A 13,935-nucleotide genomic window follows, 5' to 3' on the forward strand; every position below is an offset into this window, starting at 1 on the left:
CACAGACTGGTTTGGGTTCTAAGGGACCTCAAAGTTCATCTCATTTCACCCCCTGCCATGGGCAGGGACATCTTCCACTATCCCAGGATGCTCCAAGCCCTGTCCAAGCTGGCCTTGGACACTTCCAGGGATCCAGGGCCAGACACCATTTCTGTGGGCACCCTGTGCCCAGGCCTCAGCACTCTCACAGGGAAGAATCTTTTCCTAACATTTAATCTAAAACTCCTCTCTTTTAGTTTAAAACTATTCCTCCAGTGTTATTTGTCCGTGTAAAAAGCAAGGGATGCAGCATGGCAGCTGTAATGAGGATTAGTTGAGGAGTATTATGATGTCCCTGAGAACCAAACTCAGGGGCTCCCAACCCCTCAAATCCAGGCCCTGTGCGATAACAGCAGCTTCTCCAAGACTGACAAATGATAATGAAAGCAACACTTAAGCCTCCTCGTGGATGTTCCTCCCATCTCAGCTTCCCACTGAGACAGATGTGATAGATCAGAACAAGCTGGAATTAAAGTATGAAATGGCATCACACCCTGAGCCTGCGGGAAGGAGCGGGAGCTGCGCCCTGCCTGGCATCCGAGCTCCTCACAGGGTGCTGGCTTGAGTAACAATCACAGAAATCACAGTACTGAAACCTCAGCCCTGTGAAAACCCCCTGATCTTTCTGTGGTGACCATGAGGCCTAATCATTTGTGTATCTTCCTTCACAGCTTTTCCATGGACTGACTAAACCAGCAACAACCTGGGCTGTGCCCACATATCGGTGCAGACTTGGATCCACAAGGAACTACTCTGCAGCATTACATGCCATCCTTTTATTTTCCTTAAGGAACTAAAATACAAGGAGCATTTTGATTAATTCAACTGTTGAAACAATTACAGTGTATTTAGTGCCCTTGAGTTATGGATGCAACTAAACATGCTAAAAAAAGCAGCGGTGTTACAAGACAATGCAAATTAAGGGAGTCCTTTGTAATAAAACAAGATATTCAGTCCAAGCAAGGGAAATCCTCACTTCAAAGGGTAGAAACAGCTTCTCAGAGAGGAAGGTCATCCTTCCTAATATTACCTTTCTCTTCAGTGCAGTGATTCCAGGTTTCCCTGGGCAGTGTTTCTGGAGCATTGTTTCTGCTCACCCCAACAAGTGAGCTGGCCTTCACTATCTATGGGTACTTATAGTTTAAAGATATTACATAAGACCCAGAGGAAATTAGCATTCAGGAATGATATTGTGTCAGTTGTGAGCAACAGAAAGCATTAAAATAAAATCACATTATAAAATGTAATAGAATAAAAAATTTAAATAATAAACTAAAATAGCAGTGAAGCTCTTTCATTTTAGGGAAAAGTGTATTTTCTCCTCAGACACCCCACACTTCCCCTCCAGCTGAACTGCAAACCCCAGAGGCTTTTACTGATGACTCTTTCCTACACTTAACTTTGAGCACAGGCAGCAAATGGACGTGGAGAAGAATCACCAGTCATTTTGAAAAGGGAAGTGAAGGAAATATTGAACACTCCATTGATTGCAGCCTGCGGTGTGCAAAGTGTTTCCTTCATGGTGCTGTTCTGGGAATGGATGGGCACTGCCACAGGGAGATCCTGCTGGGGCTCCTCACTCACACTCAGCAGTTTTGTTGTGGTTTCCCTGACTTACATCCATCACTGGGATGGGAATTCAACCCTTCACTGAGGAGTTCATTCCCTGGATGTCAGGATCAATAACTTTATATTCTCTTTGCTTTTATAGTGCAGCTGGGTCATTACTTAAATCACGTGTCAGAGTTCAGGGTGTCTGAACAGCAGAGCTGGATAAATACTGCAAAATAAAATCTATTTCTGCAAGTGGTTTTTGAGCTGGGAAAGGCAGGAAGCACAGGCAGCATTCCAGGGGTTAAGTTTACCAAGGGGTATGAGCTCATTGACTTTTTGACCTTTTTTTGAGGATACCTCTGTCAATTCACTCAGGGGACTCTGTCCCACCCAAAATGTGCAGCATTCACCTCGGGATGTGAGTGGGGAGATCCCAACAAACAGGATCCCTGGGATGCTGCATCCATGCACAGGTGCCAGGGATGTCCCACGGGTCACACCGTGCCTGGCTGGACTACAAACATGCTGTTAAAATCACGTTCAAATCACATTCCTACTATTTACTTTATCTCAGTAAGTAAAGAATAAAGAGGCTGAAGGAGTGAACGTGCATTAAAGACAGGGAAGGGGGAAGAAGGAATTTACTCCTGCTGACAAGCTGCAAGACAGCCACAAAGGGCAGGAATTCCTGTGTAGCTTGGGTACAAAAAAGCCACCTAGAGAAGTAAAAGTCCACTGAGACTCCCAGCAAAAGGCTAATTAATCACTCATTATAATGAAAGCTACCTTCACATACTCACTTAATCATTTTTTTAAAATATAATCAATATTTCACGAGGGGAACTAAACAGCACAATTGAAATTACTACATGTCTAAATGTGACTGCCTATTATGCTGTTTGCTAGAAAGATTTTTCCTTGTGCCACACATAATCCCAAAGCTACTTACCACTGTATTTTATCCTCTCAAGTAATTAAGAAATATGACTGGAAGTTTCTGCATTAAACTGCTCTCATCAGAAATTGTTCTTTTTTTAAGATTGTCACACATTAATAAAATGCATTGAAAATGTTCTACTTTATAAGGATCATAATAATCTTTAATTTTTTTCTGAAATTTTAGCTGTTGTAGTCTTTCTTACTTCAAAAAGACTGCTGTTCTTTAAGCCATAAATCTTGCTTTTGAGAAAATTAAACTGTTTGCAAACAAATCCAGAAAAATATGAAAGTGGACAAGGTTTTGGACTTACAAAAAAGATACCAACAGAAAATGCCATTTTTTTTTTCTCAAAAATAATTTCCCACTGTTCAAAAACAGCTGCTTCCAGGTGGTTCCTTTCACTGCTGTCCCACATCCCAACAGAGCTGGTGGGATCCAGGGTTCCAGGAGGTGTCAGGAGGCTGCAGGAGCTGCTGGAGCAGAGTCTGTTCAGCTGAGAACACAAATCCATATCAAAGTCTGATACCAGCACAGAAGAGCAAAGAGAAGGGAACTGGATGGTCCCATTTACAATTCTGAAATCATTGCAGAAATTGCCACAAAAGCTTAGTAAACAATAAAATGAAAAAGTACATAACAGTATCATTAAATCTTTTTTTTATTATTATTTAAAACACTTTTACAATGCAATTTCAAAGTTTGTTTTCACAATTTCTTTTGACGTTTCATCTCACTGGCACAAAGTGCTGGCATGGAAGATCTGTCAGTCCTGACAGGTTTGTCCTTTTAATGCAGGTGATGCAGGCCTGGTTCATCTCCTGCTTCTGTAACAAAGAAATTCTCATTTAAATTTGCCATTTGTCCCTTCCACACACTCCATGAATCCTTTAATTGAGGATGATGGATGTTGTGTATGAACATGCACATGAAAACAGATTATTGATGCTGACACAGAGTGGCATCCAAATCATTAAGAACTTGGCACCATTGAGAACTCCTTTTATTAACAGAGAAATAAAACGAAAACAAGGGGAAATGCCCGGTGTCTGAGTCCAGAATTTCCTCTGAAATTAAGAGAAACTTTGCAATGATGGCAAAGGGTAGGGAAATGTTTGATTCCTTTGCTTGCAACAGTGGAAGGACAATCTGGAAAGCAAATATTTCCCTCATTCTCTTCTTTCAAGATCTCAAAAACATTCTCTTCTCTTAGGAAAATGTAAAATGAATAGGAACTATTATCTGAAAATCAAGGGATGGGAGCAGGAAAAGGTTTTTACCAATCCAATTGTTTAATGCAAGTCATATTAACTTGTTTCCTTTTATTTTAGTGTTTAACTTCCTTGTCACTATGTTCAAAGCAGAGATCTGAGTTTTAAAAATCTCACACTGCAAACTCCATAGTTAACTGCATCAAAAATAAAATAATATTGAAAATGTAAGAAATTATATATACAAACAACACTTTTTCTGACTGTCTGGTTTGGGTTGGGATTTTGTTGTCATTATTTGAAATACCCTACAAACTCTTTTATTCCTGTTGGTTGGGAACTATTCAAACAGCAAAAATGCAACTGGTTTGGAGGCTGTGTCACACACAGCCCTGAGTGAAAACCACATTCCCTGCCGAGCTGTTCTTGTGGTGATGCAGGGACTGGGAGCTGGTTTGGTCCTTGGGTCTGGCCTGGACCTGGGCTCCTCCCTCATCCCTCTCTGGATGCCCAGGATTGTGGCAGGGCACGTGAGCACAGGGTTTGCCCAGTGCCACCTCCTCAGCCCCGCTCCCCTGCAGCCCCTTGCTTTTTTTTGTGCCTCTTCAACCCCAAAGCATCCATTTCAGCAGCTCCAGAGGGTGATAATGTACCAGACCCAGGGTATTCCTTTGCTCCCATTTCCATCCTGGGTGAAGCCAGCCCCAGCCAGAGGGACAGGAACTAAAGCCAGGCCACTGACACAAATCACGTTATTTTGGTGGGTTCAAGTGTGTGGCTGCCACTCTGGGAGATGGGTACCAGGATTTGCACCTCCTGCCATCCTTCACCCAAGCACTGAGGGAACCTCCTGCACCAAAAATCCACCAGGAACATCCCTCTTGAAAAAGAGAAGAACAGCCTGGCACCACCAAAAGGGAAATGCACAATCAAAGGGAATAACTAATAGAAAAGCAATGGCCACCAGCACAGCAGGGCCAGCATGACCAACACAAAAACAACTGTTATATAACCATAATACACTCCATTTTCACATTTATCCCCAAAATTACATCTGTAGAAAGATGCTGGCAGTGGTGGCTGGGCAGGGCCAGCACAGGGCACAGTAGATCCCTTGGGAAAGGCTGGTGCCACAATGCAACCCCAACTCTGAGATCTGGGGTGTGGCAGGAGCACCAGATTCTCTCTCAAAGATGAGATCATCACCTGAACTAAGATTGGAGCCTGACACTTGGTTCACAGCCCAGTGCAAAAACACCTTGGATTTGTGTTTCCACCTTTTAAAAGCTGTGAAATAAATACCACAGTGTTCCTTGTCTAAGTCACATTCTTTGTGTGGCCACATAGGCCACGTGCTCATCTCTAGGAACACACTCCATATTATCATTACACTAGAAACCAAAATAATTGCTGGAATAATCTGCCTTGCAAGATACAGGTTTATCTTAGTTTATCTTGGTTTATCTTGGTTTATCTTATCTTTAAACCATAGCAGGTTTTTGAGATTTCAATCAGACTTGGTTGCTTCTGAAAGCTCTCGATCTGAAAAAAATCCAGGATTGGTTCCCAATAACTGTGTCATTAAACCTGTACCTCAGGAAAAGCATTTCCTCATTCATCCTCCATCTTTTGCACACTTTGTTAAGTTAGAAACTCAAATCAGCACAAAATGCTTGACGAGGGAAGGGGAGAAATGTATTCAGATTTTATCTGTTGATTGCAGCTCATTCATTGCCAACAGCTCCTTCATCAAGGCCATCAAGTGAATCATTAACCTCTTCCATCCACAAACAGGAAAATACCTTCAGTCACGAGGAAGCAAGAACTTAAAAAAAGTTTCCTTGGTTTATCTGGGTAAACTTGCATTCATGTCCTGTCATGGGAGAGGGACACAGCAAGGTTCACTCTGCAGAGGAAAACGCTGCTGGAGGGGAGCAAGGCAGGGAGAAAAGCGTGAGCAGGGCAGGGAGAAAAGTGTGAGCAGGGAAGGGAGAAAAGTGCCTGATTTCCCCGAAGTAGAGGTGGGGACCATCCTGGTGGGAGCAGTGACATCCTTGTCCTGGCACTTCGCTGCTCCTCTGTGGCTCTGCCTCTGCCCAGTCACTCATTTCAGCACACAGGAAGAAAAGGCTTTCCTGGAGAGGTGTTCCACTGAAGTGGCCAAAGTTGTCTCAGGGGAGACGCTCTCAGAAATGAATCCCAGAGCAGCAGCTGCCTGCCAGGGTGGAACAGGCTACTCACAAGTTACTCGAGGCAAACCTCATCAGTCAGCTCCCTGCTATCAGCTCCACAGAACCCAGTGAGAGCCTGGCACTCCTCCAGCCCTTGGGGTGCACCCTGACATTGGTGTGACCACTAGTTCCAGCAGACCGCTGGTTTTGAGCAGCCAGGGAGCAGGCACAGAGCAGATGCAGAGCAGGTAATAAAAGCAGCTTCTGAGCAATTAATCCAGCGCATAAATCGAGAAGCAGTTAGCAGGTGCCTGCTGTTGTCCCTGCTAGCCACCCCTGCCACTGGTGTCCAGGCTCTGTAACAGGTAAGGGAGGCATTTCTGGGAACAGGATGTGGGAAGGGGACTCTTGGCTGTGCTGGGGGGGGAAGGATTTTAATTTGGACTTTCTTCCAAGCAAAGGGTAATTGGGGAAAATAAAGCCAAAAAAGGCAACAGAAAGGCTCTCGTAGTAATGGGAGGAAAGGCAGAGAGGACAGGTAGAGGGACTTGCTGGGAAGGCTGGAAAGCAAAGGGTAAATGGGGTGTGTTAGTAAATGAGGATCAAGGCCAATTCATATTATTTTAAAATGAATGGAAGGAAAAGGAGCCAGAAGCAAAAATTAGTTAAATCAAATGAGAGATAAAACAATAAAATAAAGTCATCCCAGTGTCTCCCCAGCCTCTCACACCTAGGGGACACTCCCAGCAGCAACAGCAGCAGCACTTCACCAAACTTCACAGAGCCCCCTGAAACTCAGATCCTTGTGCAAGGAGGGAGGTTCTGTGACAGCTCCTGGTCAAGCAGAGCAAACATTTATTACAGAATACAAATCATCCCCTATGAATTCATGCAAAAACAGCACCTTGCTTTACACAATCTCCTTAAATCATATTTTGCATTTTGCTTTTATATCAAACTGGGAGTTTGAGAGTTTTGAGCTGGGAGTTTTGAGAACAAGTAAGAAACCACAGAACTTCCTCTTTGGCCTGTGTACTTTTTAAGAAATGAAATAATTCCTCAAAGGTACCCCCAAAAAATCAGGCATTAGGAAATTTTCCCAAAGGAGCCCAGACAGGTTGGAGGCAGCCACGATGCTTTGTTTGCCTCAGACCTGCTGCTTCACTGATCCCCCAGGAGCAGCCAGGGAGGGGGACCTGGACATTCCCACAGCTCCTGCACCAGCTCCAGTCCCAGGTGCTGGACTGGTCATGCTGGCTTTGCTCGAGGCAGAAGTGACCATGTAGATTTGTTTCTTTGTTTCAAAATGAATCTGCTGGCAGAGGCAAAGGGCTGCCAAGAGCAGAGGGACCCTCAGCTACACCCAACATCACCTCACTGCTGAGATGGTTCACTTTGCTCCAAAAAAACAGACACCAGCACTGGGGCTGTATCAGACTTTGAGAAGTACTCCACAGCTTGGGAGGGAAAAAAGAAAAAAGAAAATGAAGAACAACAGTAAAAACATGTTATAAACCAAATTCACTATGCTGTTACACCAAGGCAAAAATAATCTTTTAAATAAAAGTCACCAGTAGGTCGAGCTTTACACATTTAAAGCAGAGAGTGGCTGTTTCCAGACTGCTTCTACTGCTTCCAAATCCTAGTTTAGAGCAAGGCCTCAGTGGTCTCTAGTAAGGAGGCTTTCCTCTGCTTCTAACAGAAATTCCCATCTGCCTCATGGGTGTGATCCCAAATAACAGCAAATGGGAAAATAAAGGAGCTGTCCTTCCCTTTATCACGATCAATACAATTGCCAAAAAACAGCATGTATTTAATAAATGCAATGTAGATTGCTTTATTTGACCTTCTGTTCACAAAATAATTTTATTATATGTATGAAAGCAGCATACAGGCAATAAAATTATGAAAACATTCACAATACATAAATACACAGACCTGATGCAGGATGTATATAGTTTGTTAGACTTTAATTTTTTTTTTCTCTCAGTTCTCTTTTCCTGACAACACATTTTTTTTTATATATGTTCTGAAAAAAGTTGCTCCAAAGGGTATTTTTTCCCATTCAGAAAAGAAATTGATTTCTTTGAATGCTGCTGAATATTAACACCCAACGTTCCTGTTGCTAATGCTCACTGATTGCTTTTGGCATGGCAGAGGGGAAGCAGCAGGGAAGGACAGTGGAAAAGTAGCAGGATTTTTTAATTAAACATTGGCAACTTTTTTGGAGTTCACAGGAGGATTTCGAGATGGAGGCTGCAGTTCCACCCGTATTTAGAAATGTTTTGATCCAAAATGGTAATGAGGCCACTATTCCTTATTGATTGGAGTATTGACATGGCAATCACTAAACTGCAATGTCCTCCCAGCTCCCAGAGTAAAGCACCAGGGACCTCAGGTTTTAATTCTGACTCTGACAGAGGAGCAGACAGACAGCAGGGTCCAGGTGGTCCTGCAGGATAACAAGGACCTTCCTACCATTATAACCCAGTGTGTTTGTTCAGAAAAGATATCCAAGACTTGAAATAAGAAAAGTCTGAGAAAGCTGTTTATCTTACATAAATACAAAACACTATATACTAAGAATTGTTATCTAAGAAGCTTTCCTTCCCAAATCGGACTCTTCTTAAGGTTGTAGTCATATTTAAGGTATTTACAGATCCACAAACTTGACATTCTAGCAAAGTCTCTGTAACATGAAACTTTTTAAAAATAAATAGCAGCAATTTCTTTTATTTCTATAAGGGAAGAGAATTCGCAACTCAGTCAACTCTGGTCCTATCTTTTGAAAGAAATCCCACTTAAAAATAAAAAAAAAGCCCACAAGCAAATGAACTCCACACAGCATCAGTTCTGTTGATTCCTTCATTTCTTGCTGAGCTTTTTAACATTCCTCCATTCCCCTCACCACCCCTCCAGACTATCAGAGCTTGTAATAAAGTGCTGACTGGTTGACTGGTCAAAATGCAGTTATGACACTTCAAAAATATCCCATTATTTAAACATCTTAAATAACATAAATAAAGCTAGATCTCTTATAACATATGAAAAATATCAATTTAAAACAATAAATAAATAAAACCAGTATCAACATATTACCTCCCAAAGCTTTAAAAATAACCATTCTCATTATAAGGCTCAATTATTTGTCAGAAATAATTTTAAGAAGGCATCTACCTACCTTTACAATCCCTCAGTCTTTAATTAGGACCTGTTAACATCCACTATCACAAGACACAGCAATCTTTTAACTTCTAGTAAACATTAATCTTTAAATACTCAACATTTATCTTTTGCCTCACTTTTAGCTAGAAATTGGTTTCTCTGTACAGAGAAGAAGCAACATTTTCTTTGTAACTGCACTGTATCTAAATTTGTAGATTTTCCTCAGTGTGAACAGTACAGTTAATCCTTTTTTATAACCAATTTCCAGTATCTTTTTCTGTTTATTGTTTGAAATGTTAAATTTGCTCTGAATGCCAGGAAAATTAATTCTGGGCTTGGTGTAAATGTGCATTTTTCTCCCTTAGAGCTTAGGTTCTTACCAAAAAAATCTTGTATATCTTTTTTCTTTTTTTTTCCCAAAAAGATTATTACAATATACACCATTAGGTCTTGCTGAGTAAACCTTACTGTTCAGGTTTTATGCTGCCCATTCTGTGTAATGGGATTGATCTTTTCCAAAGAAACATCAGCTTCATAATCCAAGATACCCGACAGTGCTGGAGACATTTTCTCCAAGGTCTTTGACAGTTCACTCTCGTCTTCCTTTTTAAGAGGTTCTTCTTCCGGGCAGATAATTGAGTGTGGAATCAGATAAACCAGATTAGACTCTTTGGGGCTGGACCCTTTAGGCTCGTGTTGGCTGGAAAAAACCACTGCCCCATTGTTGTTAATGCTGACAGTCTCGATGGCATTGCCAGACATGGGGCAGAGCCTGTAGCAGCCCAGCAGGGTGGAGAATGCCTTGCGGAAATCAGCGTTGAAGGCATAAATGATGGGGTTGAGGGAAGAATTCGCCCATCCAAACCATACAAAAACATCAAAGGTGGTGGAGTTAATGCAGAAAGCCTCTGCTCCCTTGGACGGCTGGGTGGGCTCGCAGAAGGGAATCATGCAGTTCAACACAAAAAATGGCAACCAGCAGCACACAAACACCCCCATGATCACAGAGAGAGTCTTCAACACCTTTGTTTCCCTCTTGAAGGACATTTTGAAGTTGCTCTCTGGCTGCTGGCAGTCCATGCTGCTCCTGTTGCCACCCGGGTTCTGGCAGTTCTTGGCATGCACTGCTGCTCTCTCCAGAGCCGAGATGCGCCGGATTTGCTTCTGAGCAATCCGGTATATCCTGGTGTAGGTTACTATCATGATGGCCACAGGGATGTAGAAGCTAATTAGAGAAGAGGAGATGGCATACATCCTGTTTAGGCTAGAATCACAGTTGTCCATGGTTACACCTTCTAAACTGGCATTGAAGTCCAAAAAGCTCGTGGTTGCAGCCTTGTGCCAGTTCAGCTGCACTGGGATGAAGGAGATCAACACGGACAAAGTCCACGCCACGCTGATCATGATGAAGGCTGCCTTGGGGGTCATTTTCCTCTCGTACCTAAACGGGCTGGAGATGGCCCAGTATCTGTCCACACTAATGACACAGAGGTTTAAGATGGAGGCTGTTGAGCACATAATATCAAAGGCCACCCAGATGTTGCAAAATGAACCAAAAGGCCAGAAACCAGCGATCTCAGCCACAGCTTTCCAAGGCATGACCAAAACTGCCACTAAGAGATCTGACACAGCCAAGGAGATGACAAAGAAGTTGGTCACCTTGGACCTGAGGTGGCGAAACCTAATGACAGCTGCACAGACCAGCGTGTTTCCCAGCAGTGTGGAGAGGATCAGGAGCGAGAGGAAGCAGCCCGTGAGGATCCGAAAGGAAGAGGAATCCCTTTCCACCAGCAGCCCTTCCCCGTCCATAGTGGTGTCGTTCCAAGTCATGGTTTCTCCTGAGGGAAAATCATATCATGATTTTCATGACGACATCAACTCCTCTCCTTGCAGAGATCAGAGACATCAGACGTCCATTAATTACTCATCACCAAACCGACCAAAGGTCTTTTCCTACAGTCCCTTCGCCCCTGGACCGACCTCACCCTCTTTGAACCATCCTGAACAACATCCTGAAAGCTCTGTGAGCAGGAACTGAAAATGCACAAACACAGTCCACCCTACAGACAGGGGTTTCAGCACTCCCTTCAGAAACACCCTGCACCACCCTGGCATGGAGTAGCCCAACTCAGACAGCTCACCTGTAAATGTTCTGCTGCCGTCCTCTGCAAACACACCCCACACACAGCAAAGCACTCACTTTTCCATGCTTGCATCTATTCACACTTAAATAGACTATTGATCGAGTGTTTCCAGGGTCCACTGCAGCAGCCCTTCATATTTACTGAAGCATTTTAGAAAAGATGCCTTTTCTCTAGTTCCCTAAATGTCTCACTGATGAAACACTCCATCCTTCCTCCTCCGTGCATTCCTATTACAAAATGCACCGGTCCTCTTGTTTCTTGGCAGTATCAGAAAGCAAATCTTCACTTTCTTCAAACTGTTTTACATTTCTAGGACAAAATACATAAACATACAGTAGGTGTGTTTTAAAGGCTTTCAGCAAGAAGAAGCTCAGGTTATTCAGTTTGACTTAAGCAAGAAATGCTGGCTCCTACCTTTCAGCTCTGATTCCCTGTTTGCTCTGGGACGCAGGGCCGTCTCTCCTCCTGCTTTAGTTTTGGAATTGCATAGCAAATCTTATCTACAAAACCAACACAGGAACACTGCATTGCATCGTGCATGTGGGGTTTTTTCCCTGAAAGTGTAAATCGGCGGGGGAGAAGTAGGAGTTGGACCAGCAGGAGTTAGTTTTCAAGGGAGCAGCAGGTCTGTGCCGTCGGACCGTGCGTGACGGACCCTGCTGGTGTGTGCCCAGCTCCCTCCATCCCACGGCCCCTGTTGATCACTCTGCAAACTTTGTTGGCCGAATCAGTCCCAGTCGCACTTTGTACATCCAGTTGAGGCGGCACATCAGGGCAAATCATCCCAGGCAAAAGGCACGGTATTCCCAACACTGGCAAGAGCCGATTTACCAGTTTTTCTTCGGTCGTTTGACGGATGAAGAAAGAGGCGAGAGGAAGAGAAGGACCCGAGTGACCTTCCCTCGGCCACCACGCCGGCGATGCCCGCAGTGGGTTCCTCTTCCAGCAAGAACAAGTCGCTTTAACACTCCGCTGCCAGGTTATAGCTCTCCATAACTACTCCGGAATAATCCCACCTCCTGCTCAGCGGGGCTGCGCTCCAGGGATCGAGTCCAGCTCTTACCATGCTTTTTCCCTCTCGGAAAGGCGCAGGCGGAGGCAGCTCCTCACACTCTCCCGATGCCCGCCCCGGGCCGCTCATCTCCCGGCTTCCTTCTGCCCGGGGCAGGGCTCGGCAGCATCGCCCCTCCAGGAACGCTCTGTCTGCCTGGCGACTCCTTTCTAAAGGATTAAGACAAGGGAATGACAGGCATGGAGGCACGCAGCGGGCAAAAAGCCACCCCCCTTCGCCTCCTCTATCATCTTCGGTCGGGCGCCGCTTCTTCTGGGCAGCTTTTCCTGCCTTCCTGGGGAATATCGTCCCGGAAAGCCGGGGCGAGAGGCAGAGCGGGGCTCCGGGAGCGGCTCTGGTGGAGTTTAGCGCAGACGGGATTACTTTGCCCGAGCTGCGGGACGCGCGGGGCGCTGCGAGCCGCGCTCGGTGCGGACAGTGAGTACCGGCCCCGCGCCTCCGCGATGGGCGATGCTCGGGAGGGGCCGAGGGGAGAGGCAGCGCCACCGGGGGAGCGGCGACAGCCCCGGAGCGCTCTCAGCAGCGTGGGGCAGGGGCCGGGGCTGGGGGCTCGGCCGGGGCAGCGCTCGGTGCGCGCCGCCCCCGCCTGGCGCAGCCCCCGGCTCCCGGCGCAGCCGCGCCCGCCGGGCTCCCTCTCCTGGGCGGCCGCGGCCCCGCCGGGGCTGGGCACGGACGGGGAGCCTCACGCATCCCACTCCGCTGCCAGCCCGGCCCCGCGGCTCACACCGCGGCCGGCATCGTCATCCTGCGGGCGCGGAGCGGGGAAAAGGCACGGACAGGTCCCGCGTCCCGAACGAACGGTGCGGGCTCAGGAGAGGGCACGGAGAGGGACAAACACTGCGGAGCCACGAGCGAGCATCCCCGAGGGCAGGGAAAGCCCGTCCGAGCAGACTCGCGGCCCCCTCCAAAACCTCTTGGCAAACTCCCCCCGGCCCCGTTCGGTGCTGAGCACCAAATCCGGAGCGGTTGTTCCTCAAATCATCCTTTCTACAAAAGGACCCTTTCTTGCTTACCTTAGCTGCAACAGGCAGGGAAAGATGAACATGCTGATTTGCAAGCTTTGCATAGGAATCTAACACCCCCAAAAATCAGAAAATAGATATAAAAGACATCACAAGGAGGTTTAAAAACCTCCTAGAAGAACAAATACTCTTAATAAGTTGTCAACATAAATTCTGTGGGGTCCAGCACTTGTGAAGTTGCTTTTGAGCCATCTCTAATTTCTCACGTCACTTAAATCAAGAGGCAGTGCTAAGCTAACCTCGACTAGTTAACTGAAACACTTGTTTTCCTTTCCCCTTCTCTTTCTTTTTTTGTCAATTTTAACTGCTTCTCACCAAGTTCTCATCCCGCCCTCCCCCTGCTTATTATCCTGTCCTTTAATCATCATTCATCCCCAGAGGAGGGTGAAAATAGACAAGAAAATGAATCCTGTGCTGTTTGGTAATCGAGATCTCTAATGAAGCTCACTGTGAGTTTTCTTTTTCTATTTTCAAGATCTTTTTTCCATTGTCTGCTGTTCTTAAAGCTCCACACAAGTGAGGTTGATAAGTATTTGCTACAAAGGTAGCACTTTCCTGTTTTTCCATAGAAACCCTGGGCTGAGAAGAACACTGCCTGCAGAAGAAGCCACTGAGCACGC

The 13,935-nt window shown here is 45.4% G+C and overlaps 2 protein-coding genes across 5 annotated transcripts in view; one reads left to right on the forward strand and one right to left on the reverse strand.

The window, feature by feature from the left end:
- Positions 1-3,286: 3,286 nt before the first annotated feature.
- DRD1 (dopamine receptor D1) lies at positions 3,287-13,421 on the reverse strand. 4 transcript variants are annotated; one of them, XM_005523665.3, is made up of 3 exons: positions 11,636-12,741; positions 9,546-10,915; positions 3,287-3,357 (listed from the first exon to the last, which is right to left on the reverse strand). In XM_005523665.3, exon 2 carries the CDS (start codon positions 10,905-10,907, stop codon positions 9,549-9,551), a length of 1,359 nt encoding a protein of 452 aa, XP_005523722.1. In that variant the 5' UTR covers positions 10,908-10,915; positions 11,636-12,741; the 3' UTR covers positions 3,287-3,357; positions 9,546-9,548. The 4 variants fall into 4 exon arrangements, with proteins under 4 accessions (XP_005523722.1, XP_087919694.1, XP_087919693.1 ...); XM_088063568.1 differs by lacking the exon at positions 3,287-3,357 and adding an exon at positions 13,307-13,421 and having other exon boundaries at positions 7,903-10,915; positions 11,636-12,442; XM_088063567.1 differs by lacking the exon at positions 3,287-3,357 and having other exon boundaries at positions 7,903-10,915.
- The window catches only part of SFXN1 (sideroflexin 1), a 39,231-nt gene continuing 31,553 nt past the window's right edge, over positions 6,258-13,935 (forward strand). The window contains exon 1 of the mRNA XM_088063571.1: positions 6,258-6,277. The gene's annotated coding sequence lies outside the window, so the exon portion shown is untranslated. The remainder of the gene's footprint in view (positions 6,278-13,935) is intronic.

The sequence above is a fragment of the Pseudopodoces humilis genome, chromosome 17 (genome assembly GCF_049639895.1).
Source record: "Pseudopodoces humilis isolate 2021_Gansu_Grassland_sample_001 chromosome 17, ASM4963989v1, whole genome shotgun sequence".
NCBI classification, from domain to species: Eukaryota; Metazoa; Chordata; class Aves; order Passeriformes; family Paridae; genus Pseudopodoces; species Pseudopodoces humilis.